The following is a 22,718-nucleotide window of genomic DNA, read 5'->3' as shown; positions in this document are numbered from 1 at the left end:
ATATTTAAATCTTTCATCATTTTGATTAGTTGTCAGCACATAGTCTTAATGTCTATCTACATAGGAACTTACTACTATTGGAAGTTGTTGCCTCAATATCTAGTAACATAACGAACTTGATATTTAGCAACAAATTGAACTGGTAACAAAATTTTGTATTTTTGAAATAATAACGCTTTTCTACCTCAGGAATAGATTACCTTAGCTGTATTTGGCAAAACTTTAACGAACTTTTGGTCCTTAATGCTCTTCAACTTCGTACTTTATTTGGCCTTTTTAACATTTTTTTATTCAAGCATCACTGATAAGTCTTTGTAGACGAAACGCGCGTCTGGAGTATAAACGAAATTTCAATCCTGGTATCTAAGATGAGTTTGTTGGTCAGGTCTAGCAACATATGGATTTTGTATCTAGCAACATGTGCGTGTGATATCTAGCTATATAAACTGTAGTTACTGCAGGTACTCTCAGATCTTTACTTAGCGTCTTTTTGTTGTTGGGATGTACAAGTATCCTCCCACGTCCACTCTGTGTATTTACTTTATGTATTTCTATTTGTATCTGATGAGTAAAGCCTTTTTCAACTAATTATACAGTTTGTTCTTCATGTTTTACTGTTACACTACTGTTCTAGGTAAGGGGAGGGTTGGGATCCCACTTACATGTTTAACTCAGCCACATTCTGTATGCATGTGCCTGTCCCAAGTCAGGAGCCTGTAACTCAGTGATTGTCGTTTGTTGCTGAGTTACATATATGTTTTACGGTTTTTTTTTACATTAATTAGGCTGTTAGTTTTCTCGTTTGAATTGTTTTACATCTGTAAGTTTTGGGCCTTTTTAACGGACTATGCGTTATGGGATTTGCTCATTGTTGAAGGTCATATGTTGACCTATAGCTGTTAATTTCTGTGTCATGTTGAGAGTTGTCTCATTGGCAATCATACCCTATCTTCTTTTTGATATTGACATATAATGGTTTACTTTTACAAATTGAGACTTAGATGGAGAGTTGTTTTATTGGCACTCATACCACTTTTTTTTTTATATCTGTTGATATCTACTAGACTAGCAACACATGGTATTTATCTAAAGAAACATAAGGATTACATTTATAAGATTCAAATTATGATATTGATATCTAGCAACATGTTTTTTTTTGCTTAGATACATAGCACCATATGACCTTCACAATAACATCTAGTCACATCCATTTATGGACTTGATATACAGGAATAAATGGTATTGACATCTTACAACATATGACTTTGAATCTTAGCTAGGTTTTCCTTGATATTTAGCAACAATTGGCTTTGATATCTAGGAATAAATGGAATTGATATCAAACTTAATATGGAAAATCAAATTGTCATCACATCCATGTTGTGTTTCCTGTTATCCAGTGTTTGGTAAAAATCATCAGGTGTTGAAAATAAAAGTATTCAGTTGGTATCTGGGATGCATCAAACTATTGTAAACTGAACAATATACATTGATATAAGAGAGCAATGGTTAAGAATCTTTTAATCAACACAATGAGTCATGATACAATTTACAATTACTGGTCAGGTCAAGTTTAGATTTTTTTTTTTAACAAAAACAAAGTTACTTATTTAGAATACAGTCATAACTAACAAATGAGAATTCAACAACAAATTTATCTTATAATATATATATCTAAAATTATATAATATAACAAACAAAAACAAAATTTGGCCAACTGATACATTTATACCATTTTTAGCAATTGTTCAAGAAGGCTGGTCCACCCTATATATATAATTAACATTCATACCTGTTAGGTCGACAGATAATTTCATCGTTAACAGTACAGGAAACTTGAAGATAATCATTTTATCATAAATACATGTATTACATGTATAATGAAACTAAATAATCCTATCCAATATTACTAAAAGTCTAGATTACAATTTTTTTTAAGGACATTGAAACCTGTGACAAATGTCCATATAAAATTTAGTCCATCCATTTATTGTGGTAAAATGACCCCTTGATTAAGGGGAAGAGGGCCTACTGCCCCATTGCCATAAATGTAAACAATGGAATATACAGTGGTTGAGGCTGAATATAACCGGCCGGTTGTAAATTTACATAAGTGTTCTGTTGTAAATTGATATAATTGTTCTGTTGTGGGTTAATATAAAAGGCCTGTTGTGTATTATTTACAAAAAAGTTAGTCGGGTGAGGTATTCCATTAAGCTGATTAATAACTGGTTGTTTCTCGGCACAGTAACTATGATCAATTTGTATGTAACTGTTTGCTTTCTGCTCTACCAGTGCTTGATTGACTACTGACTTTTTGTCTTGTTTTGATGGAATTTGACTATTTTCCACAAGTTTCGATTGACAATCAGTATCAGTACATGAGACTTCAGTTATCTTCATGTCTTTCTTTTTAACATTTTCTTTAGAAAGTATCTTTTTATATCTTTCCTTGGTAATTTTGTTAATATCTAGACTATCATTCTCATACATTAAGGACACTTCTTTGTCTTCAGCAATATTCTTACTATTTACTGGTTTATTTGTTGACTCCTGGTTTGGTTTTTTTGAAGTGGATATGACCGATTTTAAGTTTGACTTCATGGCTCCTTTATCACGAGATCTTGCTATAATAATTTTTTTAAAGCCAGACAAGGGTTTACGTTCCGTTTTCTTTTTCTTTACCTTAACTGGTTTTGGCTTTGATTGGTCGTCTTTATATATTGATTTGGTAGGCTGGTCCAGTGTCTCAACTCTGACAATTGGTGGTAAATTTGCATCACTACCATGAACAGACTTCGTGTGCTTACGTAGACTTGTCTTGTGTCTGTACTCCTTCCCACAAAAACATGTTTGCATTTTGATCTCTGAATGATGAAGTCTGGTATGACGAAGCTGTTCCTGTCTTGACTTGAATTTACATGAACACGAACTGCAGCTAAAATTTCTTGCATCACTATGCTTAAATGACATGTGTATTGTTAGATTTTTATATGCATGAAAACATGCACCACATAATTCACACAGATATGTTCTTTCTGATTCAAAGTGTCTTCTCGTATGAGACTTGACTGCTCCTGAGTATGGGCTCTTATAACTACAGTGTTTACAGGAAAAAAGCTTTTCTGTGTTGTGACAAATCATATGTAACTTTAAATATTTCATTCTGAAAATAAAAGAGAAATTAATGTGTTCATTAATACAGATACAAATAAGTTTTCAGCTACTCCACAACAACAAAAAACCTGAATTGAATAATTCTGTTTAGTGTCCTATATTCACATGTATTAACAAATATATCAAAGAAAAACATACATCAAGGAAATCATGATAAGAAAATATAATCACTCATGATGTCTCATCTGGACAACTTAAATAAATAAATAAACTTTTTATACAGCAATGTTCTGTAAATGCCAGTGCTGGTGGAATGTTGCTTCATAGAAATGGAAAGTTTGCAAAGAGAAAAATGAAATCATCACTTTTGTCATAATATTTAGTCTCAACAACCTTTTACTGAACCAGGGGTATATCAAAAAGCGTGTCATAATTTTTCTTAAAAAATTTCATTGGGAGATACCAAGACTTTGTTGATAAATATTTCATATCAACTTCACATATAATACATGATGGTCTTGAAGTATAGATTCAATGTACTGACCTTGTTAATCATCTTAATAAAGTGTTACATTTTTCTTTTTATTTCTCTTTTTTAAATTATTACTTTGACTGTTTAGTCTATTTTTGGTAGTCTCCATTTGATGTGGCTTAGTACTTTTCATTCTGTCACTGTGTTATTTGTACTTTTCAGTCTGTCACTGTGTTATTTGTACTTTTCAGTCTGTCACTGTGTTATTTGTACTTTTCAGTCTGTCACTGTGTTATTTGTACTTTTCAGTCTGTCACTGTGTTATTTGTACTTTTCAGTCTGTCACTGTGTTATTTGTACTTTTACAGTCTGTCACTGTGTTATTTGTACTTTTCAGTCTATCACTGTGTTATTTGTACTGTGGAATTTTTTTGTATTCTTGTCTTTCATTTATGTTAATGTGCTTTGTCAATATGTCTGTTTGTTTTTCTTTGTTGACATATTAGTTTGTTTTACAGAGAACTTTAGCTAGCTATAAAACCAGGTTAAATCCACCATTATCTACATAAGAAAATGCCTGTACAAAGTCAGGAATATGACAGTTGTTATCCATTTGTTTCATGCATTTGAACTTTGATTTGGCCATTTACTTAAAAGGGACCTTTTTAGAATTTTCCTCTGACTCTGAATTTAGAATTTTTATTATTTTACATTTCACTGTCAATTTCACCATGTTCACAATGAAAGATATGATTCAGACTTAACTGTCATGAATGTCAGCTGCAGATCCAGGGGTTGGAACCTCCCCACTTTTTTGGCCGATCAATGCATTTGAATGGGGACATGTAGTTGGAACCCCTCTTTTTAAAATGGCTGGATCCGCCCCTGACTGCATCTTGTATGAATTATATTCCAAAATATATGAACAATTAGTACTGTTTGATTGCATTCAAGAGAAATCATGAATCAGATATTTTATCTACCTGGTACATATATATATATATGTAAGAACAATGATCACATTACAGCTAATTTCCAAAAGCATGTAGAGCAAGACTTTAGTTAGCTTGCTTGCTTTGTTTTTATATTGTACAATCATTAGGATAACACCCAATTAAATTCAAATATTATATATACAGGTTAAACTATGCCCATACATATATATATTGTTTAAAGATGTCAATCTTATTTACCAAGCTTGAATAAACAATTATACAAACAAAGCAAGCAAGCCAACCAAAGTTTTGCTTTACATGCATTAGGAAATTAGCTGTAATGTAAACTTCTGATTAATAAACATGATAGACTGTGGACACAGAGAAATGTCTTGCCTGTCTGCATAAAATTCAGAAAAATACAATCTATTGGACAGCAACACAGCTAATTAATTTCTAGTCACTGGACCATCTAGTGGATGGGGCCTCTAAATAAAGGGCTGCGCTTGAGCGCATGATACGCCCGTTGCTCTTTTAACTTGTCTTTTATGCTTTAAATGAATTTATATGATCAACTAGAAATATATATATAAATCAAAAGGGATGTTACATTAATATATTCACCAAAGTTTCATAAAATCCCCCTTTTTTAAGTATAAAAACTCATTACTTAAGAAAACATAAAATCTAAAATTTATAAAAATGGAAAGGGAGCTCATGTCAATAGATATAAACAATTCATCAAAGTTGCATAAAATTTTGTGAAAGTGTTAGTTATTGTCCCAAAATTGGAAAATCCCCCCTTTTTTAAGCATAAAAATTCATAACACGGAAATGTTAAATCTGAAATTTATAAAAATTGAAAGGGAGCTTACATCAATAGATATAAACAATTCACCAAAGTTTCATGGACATTGGTGAAAGCCTTTTTGAGTTACTGTCCGAAGTGTTGAAAATCCCCCTTTTTTTTATGAATAAAGCCCCATAAATCAAAAACTTAAAATCTGAAATTTATAAAAATTGAAAGGGAGCTTACATCAATAGATATAAACAATTCACCAAAGTTTCATGTACATTGGTGAAAGCCTTTTTGAGTTATTGTCCAAAGTGTTGAAAATCCCCCTTTTTTTATGAATAAAGCCCCCTAAATCCAAAACTTAAAATCTGAAATTCATAAAAATTGAAAGGGAGCTTACATCAATAGATATAAACAATTCACCAAAGTTTCATGAACATTGGTGAAAGCCTTTTTGAGTTATTGTCCGAAGTGTTGAAAATCCCTCTTTTTTATGAATAAAGCCCCCTAAATCCAAAACTTAAAAACTGAAATTCATAAAAATTGAAAGGGAGCTTACATCAATAGATATAAACAATTCACCAAAGTTTCATGGACATTGGTGAAAGCCTTTTTGAGTTATTGTCCGAAGTGTTGAAAATCCCCCTTTTTTATGAATAAAGCCCCCTAAATCCAAAACTTAAAATCTGAAATTCATAAAAATTGAAAGGGAGCTTACATCAATAGATATAAACAATTCACCAAAGTTTCATGGACATTGGTGAAAGCCTTTTTGAGTTATTGTCCAAAGTGTTGAAAATCCCCCCTTTTTCAATGAATAAAGCCCCATAAATCCAAAACTTAAAATCTGAAATTAAAAAAAAACGAAAGGGAGCTTACGTCAATAGATATAAACAATTCACTTAAGTTTCATGGAAATTGTTGAAAGCGTTTTTCAGTTATTGTCCGAAGTGTGGACGACGGACGGACGGACGGACGGACGGACAACGGTATACCATAATACGTCCCGTCTAAAAGACGACGGGCGTATAAAAACTAAGATATACAGACAGCAAAGTAACAATTTAGAAAATATTGTATATTGTAGGTAGTTCCTATAAAGTAGATTAATCAGAAAACTTTAAAATGGAAAATTGTTAATTGATTGGAATTCACTGGACCTTAACCTGAGGGTAGGCCCTAAAAAAAGTTGTCAAACTAATATGTTCTGATTGCAATGCAACTGCATACCAAATATCATTAATTTATCACAACTTTCATCGCAGGAGAAAAATGACAATAGAAAATCTTCCATAATACATGTAATATGTTATCTTAATTACTCACGAATAAAATGATTTTCCACATTCAGTACACAAGAAATTTCTTTCCAATGTAAATTTCTGTCCACTTTTCTTGCAATGGGCGAACGATTGTTCATGCTTCAATAATCTGGATCTTGTTTTGAAAACACGCTGACAAGGTTCACACTGAAAAGGTCCTGCAAAAAGATAGATAATTCAATGATACATACATGTACATGTATTTCAAATGCAACACATTTGCAAGTGCAGTTTTGAACATTTTACATCTCTTGTAACTGATGCTTTTAGAGAGCAATCATTTAACTTCAAGGGGGAGATATGAAATTTTTCCAGCACTAAGCACGAACATTTTTTTCAATACTATCAATCAAAAATATTTTTTTTCAGAATTTAACACCATAATTAAGGTTTAGCGAAAATCTGCATTCAGAATATATTTGTTGTCTTTTGCTTTATACAAAAACAATGTATATAAAATGCAAGTATTAACATTAAAATAAATTGGTGTACAATGTATTAATGGAACATCATGAACATTGTTGAAATGAAATTTTATAATAAAGAATATACGTTTGACTATATATTTGCCAGGCCAGAAAGGATAATGGAAATCAGGTTGCATATATATAACTTAAAAAAGGGACAAAAGATACCAGAGGGACAGTCAAACTCATAGATTGAAAAAAAACTAACAACGCCATGGCTAAAATAAAAAGACAAAAAAACAAATAATAGTACAGAAGACACAACATAGAAAACTAAAGACTAAGCAACACGAACCCCACCAAAAACTGGGTATGATCTGAGGTGCTCTAGAAGGGTAAGCAGATCCTAGCTGCCAGATTGAGAATAAAAGAAATACATACCTTCCCGCTTCTGGTGTGTATACAAACTACTGGGTTTGTCAAAGGTTTTATCACACTTGTTACATGCATATTTTTTGATGACAGCATTAATATTGTTTATGGAAACATTCATACTATGTACTATTTGGTAGTGATCAGAAAGCTCTATAAATGACTGACATTTTCTATCACAGATCGCACAATCCAAATTCTGATGTGTTTCCATCATGTGTTTGTCATAATGCCTTCCAAAATAAAATCCAATGTTACACTCACTGCATCTAAAATTATATGCCACAGTTTTGTCACTCTTAATCTTGAACTTTTTCAACATCTTTTTTTTTACATTTAACAAACTATCTTTCTCGTTGTTATTAGACAAACTTGGAAAAACATCAATGATCATTTCCTCCTGTGAAGCAGACAGCCTTTCCGGCCATGTTTTTGATGGTGTCTGGGACATTTCCTCAGCAATAACATCTTCACTAATATCATGATTATCATACACCTCAAAATGGTCGAAAAAGCTTTCCTCGATTACAACATTACTATCATTACTGCCATGACTACTTGTATGATAACTGGCTGTAGTTATTGGCTTGGCAGTAATATCTTCTGTAGTGTCTTGAACAGCCTGATCTATAATTTTGTTGCAGGTTTTAAAATTAATTGCCTCTGCAACAAACCTATTAGTAGATGGACTATTCATACCACTTCTTTCAAATTTACACATTTCTTCACTAACTAAGGTGGCTTCATGGGTTATGTCCTCGTGAATGGCCCTATAAATGGTAGATATCCTATCCAAAGTACTCTTTGCATCATCTGATGGAAATAACTGGCCTGACTGGGTAGATGGCACTTCTGTTGTACTAAAGGAAGTACTTGCAGAATGTAGACATCTTGTTTGGAAAGATACTAACAAATTGATGGCTTCCTCTTTTTCTTCTGCAGAAAGATTGTTTTGGAAAATATCTTCTGCTGATTTAAGCTGGAAGTAAAAAGATGAATTAATTTAATTGTTAGAAAGTCTGCGAAAAAGCTTAATGCATCTTTTTCATTTAACTTAGGTACATTATGTATTGTTGGAAATATTTACTGCATCAGTCTCCTGTGACTACACTTTTTATATTTAAGGTCAAGGCTCTAAAAATCTTTGAATACTTTCTGTTGCTAAAAGACTTTTGGGTCCTTTTTTTCTTCTTCAAAATACTGTATAGGTAAAAAAATGTATATACTTATACAAATACTCTAAAAAATGAATATTGGCAAACAAGATTCAGAAACCATTTTTAAAGCTTGGCTGCTTTGATGTGAAAATGTCAATAATTTTATTTGTATTAAAACTATATTTTACCTAAGAGTTTTCATCAAGTTAAGGAACAACTGAAAAACTTTAAAATAAAAAATGTGCTTTCAAGCAAAATTTGGAAAACATGTTTTTATCTGAAATTAGAGCTCAAAAGCCACTAACTCAATAAATATAAATTGCCTAGAAAACAACATTTTTAAACCATATATCTTTGAAATACAGGAAAGCTATATTTTTTTCTAAAACATAACGTAATTAGATTTTGTTTATTTAGGTCTATCCATGCCGACTTTTCAAGAGTATACAGGAAAAAATTAAAAGATATGAACATGTGGCATCATTTCCAATGAGACAAATGACCACCAGAAACTAAATGACATTGACTCTCAAGTTTAAATTATTGCAAAGTCAAATAAAACAGCATGAAATTAAACATTTTCCAAATTTCCAAGAAGTTGTGCCAAATACCGCTTAAGCAATCCATATCTACATGTGCCAAGGGTAGACATACCACATAGAACTTTGAATGTATCCAAACATTTTATAAACAGTAATATCAGAAAAATAACACTTCAATGAAACTTCAAGTCAGCACAAAGTGCTGATTAATGGGGTGGTGATACCCGCCAGCAGTGGCATCTTCTTAGTGGGTGTAAAACCTCATCATGCTCATTGAAAATGCAAGGCTTATACATGTTATAAACTGGTAGTTCTTACTCTGTTTAGTATTAAGATTAAATTTTGTGGTATAAAGACGATCAGAACTGTCAACAGATATTCCTAACAGGAGATCTTAACATCGTTCAAGACCGAGAGTTAAAATCATTCCTCAGTAAAGGACCTAAATATCGTCCCCCGTCAATTATAAATTGGAATGAGTGTCGTAATATCATCCACGACTCACTCCATACTTACTGTATGAAATGGATAAAACAGGAAAAAGCTGACAAAAATCTTTGGACTCTTTTTTTTAATTCAGTAATGAAGATAGTTGATATACGTATTCAACATTTTAAAGAACATTTTACTATAAACAATAACCACAATAAACCTATTTCTCGTATCAAACATAAACTAAAAGAACTAGCGAAGGAATTTGTTTTTGTCCCAGCCGATAAAGCTGCTAATAATATTATTATTGTTTGACGTAAATTTTACATTGAGGTTCTGAAAAAGGAAATCACCAATTCACCAACATTCCAACTGACTCCATTTTCAGAAAACGAAATCTGTAACAAACATAAACTTTTAGCCACCGCTTTACAAGCAGAGCCAAATACAATGAAAGTCCCAACTATGTATTGGCTTCCGAAGCTACACAAAACCCCTTACAACATGTACAAATATAGATATATTTCGTCTTCAAGCCATTGTTCAACTACTAAATTGTCTATTCTTCTTACCAGCACACTTGGTACAATTAAAAACCTGATAATAAATTGTTCAAATAAGGCCTTCGAAAATAGTGGAATAAATTACTTTTGGAGTGTCAAGAACTCGTTGGAAGTACTTGATAAATTGCATGCTTATATTGGTGATTTTGAATCTGTTCAAAGTTTTGATTTTTCTACCCTGTATACCACATTGCCTCACATTCTCATTAAGAAAAAATTCACACACCTAATTAAATGGGCATTAAAAAAATCAGAATGTGAATATATATGTTCAAACTCTTTTAGGTCATTTTTTAGTAGCAATAAACAAAAAAACTATGTTAATTGGACATGCTTTGATACTATATATGCCCTTGAATTTTTACTAGATAACATTTTTGTTCGCTTTGGGGATTCCGTATATCGTCAGATTATCGGAATTCCAATGGGGACTAACTGTGCACCACTTATTGCGGACCTGTTTTTGTATTGTTATGAGTTACAATTTATGACAAAAATAAGCAAAGACCCATCGAAACAACATCTGATAAACAAATTTAATAATACTTTTAGATATTTGGATGATATTTTGGCTCTCAATAATGACGACTTCAGTATGTATATTAATGAAATTTATCCTGTTGAACTTACTTTAAATAAAGCTAATACTAACAATGACCACTGCCCTTTTCTCGATCTTGATATATATATCACTAACGGAAAGCTGAATACTAAAATTTATGATAAAAGGGATGATTTTTCATTTCCTATCGTTAATTATCCGTTTTTAGATGGTGACGTTCCCTTGTCACCATCTTACGGTGTTTATATATCTCAACTTGTACGATTCGCTCGTGTATGTAACAATGTTTTAGATTTTAACGAGAGAAATTTATGTATTACTGAAAAATTATTACACCAGGGTTTTCGATATCACAAACTAGTCAAAACATTTACTAAATTTTATCATCGGTATAACATTGTATAAAGACATCATTCGTAAATATAGCTCAACATGCAGACTTCTAATACGTTCAGGTATTTCACATCCAATTTTTTATGGAAATATTCTTTATAGAGCACAAAGGTATCAGTATTCACCTCAGAAACTTACAAAACCTTTGAATAGACTTATTAAGAAAGGATATAATTACGATACTGTTGTCAAGTCATTAAAGATTGCATATTTTGGCGTTAATATTGAGTCACTGATAAGGTCTTTGCATCAGAACTAAACACATTTATTCTAAAAACAGTTATTGGCATGACACGGGTTATGTTCTTCTCATATATGTTATGATGGTATGATACTAAACCCCTAACGGGAAGGATTGTGCCTGATGTTCATATGATGAAATCATAATCTTTCAGTCAGTTTAATTGAAGTCTGGAGCTGGCATGTCAGTTAACTGCTAGTAGTCTGTTGTTATTTATGTATTATTGTCATTTTGTTTATTTTCTTTGGTTACATCTTCTGACATCAGACTCGGACTTCTCTTGAACTGAATTTTAATGTGCGTATTGTTATGCGTTTACTTTTCTACATTGATTAGAGGTATAGGGGGAGGGTTGAGATCTCACAAACATGTTTAACCCCGCCGCATTTTTGCGCCTGTCCCAAGTCAGGAGCCTCTGGCCTTTGTTAGTCTTGTATTATTTTAATTTTAGTTTCTTGTGTACAATTTGGAAATTAGTATGGCGTTCATTATCACTGGACTAGTATATATTTGTTTAGGGGCCAGCTGAGGGACGCCTCCGGGTGCGGGAATTTCTTGCTAAATTGAAGACCTGTTGGTGACCCTCTGCTGTTGTTTTTTATTTGGTCGGGTTGTTGTCTCTTTGACAGTCACACATTCCCCATTTCCATTCTCAATTTTATTATTTCACTATATGACGATAACTACATGTGTATTCTACTGTGTAAACTTATACAGCTTGATAGGGCTTGATCAGCTTGATAGAACCATAAAAATTATCTCCCAATGACACTTTCAAATGAAATCTTAATTTATGCATTAATACTTGGAAGTATAGTCTTAAACTTTGAAGGTAAGGCCAATTAAAATTAATTAGTAGATTTTCATCCAAATTTTTGAACAAAATAGGGCGGGTGGGAGGATTTTATTTTTTAAATTTTATTTCATATGAAACCTTCTTGTCACATGTTATTCGATCATATATATGCAAGTGTAATAATATGCTTGTATCATGTAAATACATCTATTAGGTATCGTGTATAAGACAATAACAAGAGCTAACCAAAGACTCATAAAACCAAAAGACATTTGCACCAACAGTTACAAATAATAAGTAGGAAACAACACAAACTCCACTAAAAACCAGGAATGAAATCAAGTGCTCCGGAAAGGTAAGCATTTCCTGTAACGTATACGGCACCCGTAACGTTATTTGTTTGTCCAGTTCAATAATGATGGAAGGTTGTTATGACTGAGGAAGAATATCACTGAGATATGATTTCTGACACACTTTTGTCATAATGGCCAATCAGCTCATGATGGCAACCATACAATTGAGTGATGACCTTAATTTGATGATTCATAGCCCTGTCTTAGCAACTTTTGAGAAAGCAGTACTCCTCGTTCAACGAAATCAGCATACATGTACTTTGAGCTAGCTCTAGATTGAGACACATTTACTCCATATGCTGGTGCCGCTTTTTCAAATTCGTATTCAAGTATATATCTCTGATTGGCCACCACCTTTCTACATGTAATTGCCGCTTTAGAAACCTATTTTATAGTAAACAGCAGAAATGTGAGGAAATGCTCTCTTAAGTTGGACTACCTACATGAAATATATTTTGCTTTCTGAGCTATGTTTTGTTGTCCGAATAAAATGAAGCAAATCCATTGGTATGCAACACGAGTACGATAAGTACAGAATAAAATGAAAACTCAAACAGTGTTGAAATAATAGGGTTGGCCCTTAATATGCAAGATGCAAATATAATTACAATGTAGAACAGAGTTGTTTAATGACTCTATCGTGGGTATTGGGACAGAGGATGTTTGCTGTTGTTTTTTTTTAAACAAAAAAACGAAAGGCATGGCTAAATTTATTTCTAAGAGCTTGCTGTAAATTAATAAATTAAAAATGCGTATGTTTGTCGATTTTCTGAACTCAATATACGGTCATTAATCTAAAAAGTTCCTGCTTGTGTCAATTTCTTTATTCCAGTCAAATGTGTTCCACGATTCTGACGCTTTTGGGTTTCCTTCACAGTCCAAATTTCTTGACACAAAGTCATTGTATAAATAAAATAAATCCAAGGTGTTTTACTCGCAAACATTTGTCATTTGTGACATAGTGTACGGCGATTTGCGTTCTTGAACACAGCGAATATTTCACGCCCTTCTCATAATCAATCTTTTAATTTATTCTTGTTAAATGATAGTGATGAGTTCTTGCGTTTGACAAAAACTAAATTCCTTCATGGTTATATCTTGCCATACGTTTATATTGGTTTGTAAGGTGATTACTCAAAATCGTTATTTGAAACCTGTTTGTGAGATGAAGATTCATTTCAATACAGAAATTTCATCTATATATTAAGTTTCACAAGTGTATAACACGGAGAAGCTCTGAAGGTACATTACTCCCATTTTGTTTGGGTGTGAACCATCGATGTTTACAGCAATATCAAAGAATAAGATGATGATGGTAGAAAGAACTATGGGCGTCATGTGGGAAATATTACATGCATATCGGACAATGAGTTGTCAATCTGTATGAAAAGCTTTCCAATACAACCATATTATTGAGAAGGAATGTTTACATGCTATACTCTCGTACTAGTATTACAGGGTTCTTGTGGCTTTCACCTTAGACACACATCTTTTTAACGATGTTTAAAAAAAAGACAGAACCAATTTAATGTCATATTTCCCTATTTTTAAAATATAACTAAAAGTCTTTTATCTGACAAGAATACCCCTATTTAGCGGAACAAGTAATTTATTCTTTTTTCTGTTATTGAATACCAAGAAAGAAAATAAATCCCGAAATTAATTTGAAACTTTGATACTCAATAGTTTCCCAGCAAAATATTCACATCCCTTGGGGATAATCAGTGTTGGTCCAGTGGCATATATATAACAATTGTGATGACGAATTCCTTCCTTTGTTCGTGAACAATCTTAATATTAAAATATAAATCTGTGATTTTACTATGTCCACAACTTCGATGAACCAAAGCAAATTATACATCGACCTGTATTTAAATCAAATTGGTTCTCTTCTTCTTCTTCTGGTATACAATAGTCTATCGACATTCGATGATTACATACTGTTGGCATACGTGGACTAGTCTATTTACAAATCTTTTAGCCCAATTTATTCAAAATATATGTTTTTTTCTTATGTTCAATGTATACATGTATATATTTTAAATTGCGCTATAGTGCCGTAACTTTCTCCCCAGTCGTATAAACGAATCGTCGACAAGTGCGTACATTTTTTTAAAATCAATATTTCTGGTATGTTCCAATCTGTCCTTCACTATTGACAATGAGTATATATTACATTTTCCCAACTTCACCCTTGGAAAAAATATTTAAATAGAGTTTTAATTTCATCAAATCTTATTTTTTGGGTATTATTTATATTTTTATGAATAATATTCTTTACACCAGAAATATTATTTATAAACAAGCGTATGAGTTTAGTAAAGTCATGTAAGACAGAGTTGTATATTATACATCTGATAGTTCAAAATGGAAAGTTATAAGTTAATGGCCGTGTACACTGATCAATACCTGCAGAAGTGAAACGATGCATGAGCTTGCAAGCCCAACAGGAAATCGCTTGAATACCTGGACGTGTCACCTCACACCCCTCACAATACCTTTGAAAGTAATACCTTTAGCCATGCTGGTGATCAGATGAGGGAAGATCAGAATTTATTTGAAAAAAGTTTATTACTTTAAAGAATTATGAACAAATTAGAATTTCGAAAACAATTTTATTTACTTATTTATGATTTCAACTTTGACTTTTTACCTAATTCCATTATCAACAGTTTAAAAACAACAGACCATGGTAATTTAAAAAAAATAAGAATATTTTCCGTATCAAGTTAGTTAGTCGGATAAAACAACCGTACGATTGACAAGATATCGACACGCAATTATGACTACATCTGTTACTGTAGTTTTGTTCCTTTGTGGTTTATAGACATATCGTTGTTATTAATCTGGAACGAAGACAAAATGGCCGAACACAGAGAATTGATACTCTAAATTTAAAATCGATGGTGATCGCTTATCTAGCGGAATAAAACTTTAATATCTATGAATTTGAGCATTTTTATACAGAATGAACATAATATCAATTTTTGATTTTTTGGCGAAGTTTCCCTTTAATATCAAGAAATAAATTGGGAAAGTGTATCAAATAAAACATGCAAGTTATACACTGTTTACACTAGGGACTATATTCCTAGACAACAAAACCAAAGCACGATAACTGTGTCCTTGGACCACATGTATATAGTTGTAACCCTGAATACACATTTATTATACCCTAAATTCAGAAAATGAAAACAAATTTTGATGTCATCTTTCAACATTAACAGTGACAAAGTTATTTAGAGATTATTTCACTACATGCACTAGGGCAGAAGTAAACCCTTTCCTCCATGGAACTCTTTTTTTACATACTTGATTCGCATAGGATTTTTTTCAATACAAAACATGAAAACAAATGTTTCATCAATGAAATAGAAACCCTGGAAAAGGTTACATGTATATCTAATATATAATATCTGAGACTACAATAACTGTAACTGTAATCGTAGTCTTGTATAATATGTATCCACAAACAACATGAATATTAGAAATAATAAGCTGTTAAAAAGAAATGAGCACCATCAAAAATAAGAAAGGGTGGGCCTTTTCACAAACGCATGTGTTACTACCGAAATATGCATACATATGTGGATTGTATATAATACCTTAACATAAAACAGTGTGAAGTAAATGTTCTGCATTTTTGCTAGAATATTTAGGGGTCCTATCCATCCAGGGGAATGAAACGGGAAAAAACATGTTGTTATTTAAAATATCTGTATGTTCCTCCTTAATGTAAGGAGCACTTCATAGATGACTTGATTGTTAATCGTATTAGAATATTAATACACAAGTCTTAATATAAACTAGAACGTGGACATGATATGAGTTCTGAGGAAAAATAGTCCATTGTTTATTATTTAATTGAATTTTATCATCAATAATATTTTTCCTATAAAAAAGACACTAAACGTTTTTACTAAGGAATATTAATGAAATTGACAACAGGGGCTGGTTTAGTGCCCCTATGCATTGATTTGACCTCCTAGGAAAATTAGTCTGAGGAACAGGCACTCGTCTCAGCTAGATTCCCACCCCCTATATACCTTTATATATCTTTCTGAGACGAGTGCGTGTGGTCTGAGCTAGACATAGCGGATTACAAACCATATTGGATTGGTAAACAAGTTATATCAACTTACATTACTGATCCCTTTCCACTTGTAGCGACATGAGTCTGCTCTTATTCGAAATCTACAAGGGTGTCTTTTACGTGTAAGAGATATTGTTCTCTCTCTTTACACGGGTCAGTCTTATATCGTCCCCTTCAGACTATCATCGTTTCCTCAAGACCATCATTGACTCGCAAATGGTGTCAAGGAAGAGCCGAAGGAGATCCAAACAAGGAACCTTAGTAGTCAGATGCACTAACAACTACACCATGGCTCTCTTTGGGGATAATATTAAATTGTTGCCCAGACATATTTAATCAGGACAATCATTACATGTATAGTGTATAAAACCATACATGAACAGCGACGAGGACGAGATATACGGGTTGCTCTTCTCTTAAATCCAGCTTTTCTGCATTTCAGTTTTCCCCATTTCTAATTTTTATCTAATCTTTTGACTGACCTCATTTTACGGGATGTATTATGGTGTACCGTTGACCGTCTGTTTGTCCGTCCGTCGTCAATATGTTGGACATCAACTCAAAAACGCTTCAACCAATACGCATCAAACTTTGGTGAATTGTTTATTATATAATATAGATCTATTGACGTGAGCTCCCTTCTGTTTTGTTTTTTATACAGATTTAGGATTTACCGTTTCAGAGTTTTGGGTTTTTATTCATTAAAAAGGGGGGATTTTTCAGTTTACGGATAATAACTCAATGACACTTTGGTAAATTGTTTATATCTATTGCTGAGAGCTCCCTTTTGATTTTTTTTTTTTATAAATTTACGATTTTACGTTTCCGAGTTATAAGATTTTATTCATTTTAAAAAAAAAAAGTGTGATTTTCAAGATTTACTAAGTCAGTTAGTATTGCACAACAGCAAGAAACCTTTAATTCAATATGAATTCAATTCATATAACAAATTTCAAGTTCTTTGACTGCATTTATTCACGGAAACGCATGTCAAATATTTAGTTACAATCGAAATTCAGACCTGTATCAAGCTTGAATATTGTGTCCATTTTTTGCTTAGCTGTTCAGGGTTGGACCTCTGCAGGCGTATCCAGCTGCACTCAGCGAAGCAGTTTATTTTTACCTTATATCCCACATCAACACTTTTTTACCACGGTTTCGTAGTGATATCTTTGCACACAGTATCACAGACTGTAATTGAAGTCTATGATCTCCATCATAAGTATAACATGTATAATATACTGTGCCCAATATTTCTTGTATTTCATTGGATCGTATGGTAGTAAACTTAAAAGTATAATATTGTCAGCGCAGAAGATAGGGAATCCTGCGTACATGGCGTATAATTATGTACTTCCAATCTACATGGCGAGATACTTGCAGCCAGAGACATATAATATATATGTTGCAGCTAACCCTTTTTCAGGTTACAGTGATAATAATTCATTTACTATTGTAGTATTTGTGTAGTATGTGTTAAGGTGAGTTTATAAGACTCTAGTGACCACCTTTTCTTATGCCTTTAGTATTCTGAAGCTGAAATTATAATTTCTCTGTCATTTCAGGCTGGTTTCAGTTTACTGTTGATGACTTGTATCGTCAAAAAAGGTCTTAGATGCTTTTACCATAAGAACTGAACATCCATGTCAAGAAAGTACACTTTTTGAAATAAAATTTATGATTTACCACATCGAATCATGATGTTTTTTGTCCGTCAAGGGTTGTTATAAATAACAATGACTGTGTTTTCCCAGCTACAGTAAGGTTCGAGCATACTTATGATAGTCATGATGTAAATGACTCATATTTGGAGATGGCCATTCCGTAAATACAAACAGATTGCCAGTTTGATTGATTAATTTTAACGTATTTCAGATTATAAATAAGAACATATTTAAAGATTTTTTTTGCATTCAAGTTACCGTGAAGGCTATTTCTAAAAAAAAAAAACACCATGTGTGTACATCCTTCAAAGGCAGGGCCGTAATTACATGGAGGCAAATGGAGCAAATGACTCATGCTTGAAAATAAAAAAAAGTTGAAACAAAAGCTTGTCTTCATATCAAATTGTTTTCACGGCAAGTGTCTGTTTTTTTCTTGACAACATACGGCTGGTTAGAGTGCAAACCATTCAGTTTGCTTAATATACAATCATGAAGTGACACCAAATATGCTGACATTTTAGACTGGAGGCAAACCATACACAATTACACTAGCTCATTGAACACCAGCTTGTTTTGACAATACTAAATTGTATGTAAAACTATAATTCAATAGAACGTAGATGGGTATACAAGCAATCAAATGTTGTATATATATCCAAGCAAAACAAAATTTGGGTAAATTAAAGATCTTATTCTGCTGTTATTTCTTTTGCTGAAAAATTTCACCTATTAAAGTCCTTTTCTTTTTAATATCATAAAAAAATCTGAAAATGGTTATAGGATTAAATAAACATTTCATTGGGTCTATGGCTCACCTCCAGTTACCAGATTTACTGGTTACAGAAATTCCAGGGTAGAATATAAAATTGAGAATGGAAATAGGGGAATGTATCAAAGAAACAACAACCTGACTATAGAACAGACAAAAGCAGAAGGTCACCAATAGGTCTTCAGAACACAATTGCAGGAATTACAGGCTAGACAGATCCCTAAAGAAAAGATATTACATGGTCTTTAAATGCATTGGCAAATACAAAATGCTGAAGAGGCATGACTTATCTAGTAATAAACTGAAACAGATGAGGGCTGTATTATATGATCAGGCACTATCATTTGCTTGGTATTCAATTCATGATGATTAAGGAGATTTTAATACAAATTGTTACAAGGCAAGGCACAAAGAAAATGTAACCTCTTTGTAAAATATATTGTATCAAAATGGTGGCAAAATATGACAATCTTTGCAAACATCTTATCATTTAGGGAGAGGTACTGGGCAAAACTGATCTGTAAAACAAATACATAAATACTATTACATCCTATAACAATTAAATGATCTATATTAACAGACCTCTAAGAAGCTCTGATACATGAGGGCATGTGTGCAGACTGTCGTGGAATCATATTTAAAAGTTGCTCTCTCATATGTAGGAATAAATTGCGTTGCTGAGCTCAGCTGGATAGGACCACAGAGGTCCAACACTGAACAGTTGGGGCAAAAATGGACACAATATTTGTGCTTGATACAGGTTTGAATTTTGATTGGTATTATATATTTGACACATGTTAGGTTTCTGACACAGAATAACTGTAGGCTAAGAACTTAGAATTGGTAGTATGATTTGAATTTATACATATTTTGCTTTTGTGCAATACCCCCCCCCCCCTCTCTTCTTTTTGGCAAATAGTCCAAAACCTGACATTTCTTTATACATAATTTACAATTAGTGTAAGGGAGGTAAATTTGAACATACCAAACATTGTATTTTAATTTTTTTTTTAATTACCTCCCTTACACTGCTTTTAAATTTTCTTAATTGTTCATTGACCAGAAAAAAACTAGTTTCCCCCCTAATTCCTAAACAGTTTGAGCCATAACCCCCCAAAGACAATACTAACCATCCCATCATGGTATTGAAACTTGTGTTATTTCAGAGATTCATACACTTAAACACAAGTTATTGTTTGGAAACTACAAAAATGCTTATTTGGGCCTCCTTTTTCCTAAACTATTGGGACCATAACTCCCAAAATTAATCTCAACCTTCCTTTAGTGGTATTGAACCTTCTGCTTAGTATTTATAAAGATCTATTCACTAAAACTTAAGTAATTGTCCGGAATCTAAATGCATCTTCAACGACGACGCAGATGACGACAACGAAGCAGACGACGACAAAGAAGCAGACGACATGATAGCATTATATGACGCAAAATTTTTTTTGCAGTCGTATAAAAAGGAAGAACATAGAAAAGGAAAGAACAATGAAATTTATTTCTGATTTATTTGTAAATAAGCAACTAATATTATAAATAAGCAACAAATACAGCACTAATATTGTAAACCTGTTTTAAAAAGCAGCAAACTGCAACTAGTCAAATATAACTGTGGCACAAAAGACTGGTTAGCACAATTAACAAATATAACTGTGGCACAAAAGACTGGTTAGCACAATTAACAAATATAACTGTGGCACAAAAGACTGGTTAGCACAATTAACAAATATAACTGTGGCACAAAAGACTGGTTAGCACAATTAACAAATATAACTGTGGCACAAAAGACTGGTTAGCACAATTAACAAATATAACTGTGGCACAAAAGACTGGTTAGCACAATTAACAAATATAACTGTGGCACAAAAGACTGGTTAGCACAATTAACAAATATAACTGTGGCACAAAAGACTGGTTAGCACAATTAACAAATATAACTGAGGCACAAAAGACTGGTTAGCACAATTAACAAATATAACTGAGGCACAAAAGACTGGTTAGCACAATTAACAAATATAACTGAGGCATAAAAAAAATGGTTAGCACAATAATCACTTTTTACCTTCACTCCTTTCACATAATTTTTGGTTTTATTCACTTGATTTTCTTTATATAGCAGTCTAATATGAATAATGATCTTGCTGACACATTCTAAACCGACCCCAGATGTAAAAAAACATTTTTAAGGATAGTTTCAGATCTAAGAGGCTTCCAAAAGCCTTAATCCCTCATCTGTCATAAATTGAGATATTAATATGCAAATAACCTCATCTAAGGGAAATCATTTGGTAATTATTTTTCAACTGTTTACAGTTTCTATCTCTCTGTCATTCATATTAAAGATTATAGGCAAAAACTCAAATTTTAGAATAAAAATATAGCCTTGTAATGGTTAAAACTAAATATTATGGTCTTCTAAAGGTTAAAACTATCAGAAGGAGTCATCAGCTAATAATATTGGAAATAGTTTACATTTTAATCAATATTTTCTCTATCTTTTATGGTGTTTTTTTTTTTAAGGTTTTGGATAATTTATGTATTTTACCATTGCTAAAGTTCTATTTATAAACAAAGTCTGTTGATTGACAGACCCAGAAAACATAAACTTTATAATAAATACCCTAACATTCATTCAGCTTAGATGAAATTAGTCAAGAGGTTTTTACCGGAAGTTTTTTTTTTTACAATGACAGATGATTAAAACAACATTGATTGACAGCAAGTGATAGCCACTGCAAAAAAAAAGAGGCATTTCTTAATATTCAATCTATTGAAAAGCAAAAAAATGTATAACTATCTAAGTCGAGATTCACACTGAAATTTGACTATTCACGTCAGAGCATCATGGCCACCTATGACACCTTTACTATGTGCCTGATGGTAATGGTTGTAGCATGTCTTAAATCATTTGAGATTTCCATTATTTTTTTCAATAAAAATTTGTTCTGAAAAAATGTTTCAAACTTTCTCTTTTGAAAAATTTGCAAGCCAAAATTTTTTTAAAAGGATTTACAAATTAATTTTTTTTTTATATTTTTTTTATGCATTTCTGTCATAGAATAAAAAATCTGTGTTTTCATGTAAAAGAAAGAACACTCCTCATGACTCAGCAGTTTTCTTTATAATCAGGAATTCTATGATGTCAAAATTGTTAAAATAACAGGCACAAAATTAACAAATACCCTCAACAAACATAAATAGAGGCTCTAAAGAGCCTGTGTCGCTCACCTTGGTCTATGTGCATATTAAACAAATATGTTGAATATTATTGCTGTTTACAGTTTGTCTCTATCTATATCTATAATGGTATTCAAGATAATAACCAAACACCAAAAATTTCTTTAAAATTTACCAATTGGGGGGCAGCAACCGAACAACCAGTTGTCCAGTTCATCTGAAAATTTCAGGGCAGATAAATATTAACTTGATTAACAAATTAACCCATGTCAGATTTGCTCTAAATGCTTTGGTTTCAGAGTTATAAGCCAAAATCTACATTTTACCCCTATGTTCTATTTTTAGCCATGGCTGCCATCTTGGTTGGTTGGCCGGGTCACTGGACACATTAAACTAGATACCCCAATGATGATTTTGGCCAAGTTTGGTTAAATTTTGCCCAGTTGTTTCAGAGATGAAGATTTTTGTAAAAGTTAACGATGACGAACA

General features: G+C 32.3%; 1 protein-coding gene across 1 annotated transcript; it reads right to left on the bottom strand.

The window, feature by feature from the left end:
- Nucleotides 1-1,505: 1,505 nt before the first annotated feature.
- LOC139520306 (zinc finger protein 652-like) lies at nt 1,506-16,208 on the bottom strand. The gene is made up of 4 exons (XM_071312839.1): nt 16,126-16,208; nt 7,491-8,460; nt 6,647-6,800; nt 1,506-3,166 (listed from the first exon to the last, which is right to left on the bottom strand). Exons 1-4 carry the CDS (start codon nt 16,159-16,161, stop codon nt 2,029-2,031), a joined length of 2,298 nt encoding a protein of 765 aa, XP_071168940.1. The 5' UTR covers nt 16,162-16,208; the 3' UTR covers nt 1,506-2,028.
- Nucleotides 16,209-22,718: the final 6,510 nt, after the last annotated feature.

Source organism: Mytilus edulis, chromosome 4, assembly GCF_963676685.1.
Source record: "Mytilus edulis chromosome 4, xbMytEdul2.2, whole genome shotgun sequence".
NCBI classification, from domain to species: Eukaryota; Metazoa; Mollusca; class Bivalvia; order Mytilida; family Mytilidae; genus Mytilus; species Mytilus edulis.
The sequence above is the reverse complement of the archived record's forward strand: the minus strand, read 5'-3'. Positions and strand labels throughout refer to the sequence as shown.

Bases quoted from the DNA above. Each gene is read 5' to 3' on its own strand.
- LOC139520306 (XM_071312839.1), bottom strand. From the start codon at position 16,161: ATGCAGAACATTTACTTCACACTGTTTTATGTTAAG. The intron at 6,801-7,490 runs GTATGTATTTCT...ATCTTTTTGCAG, and splicing joins TACACACCAGAAGCGGGAAG to GACCTTTTCAGTGTGAACCT. The intron at 3,167-6,646 runs GTGAGTAATTAA...TTTTATTTTCAG, and splicing joins TGTGGAAAATCATTTTATTC to AATGAAATATTTAAAGTTAC.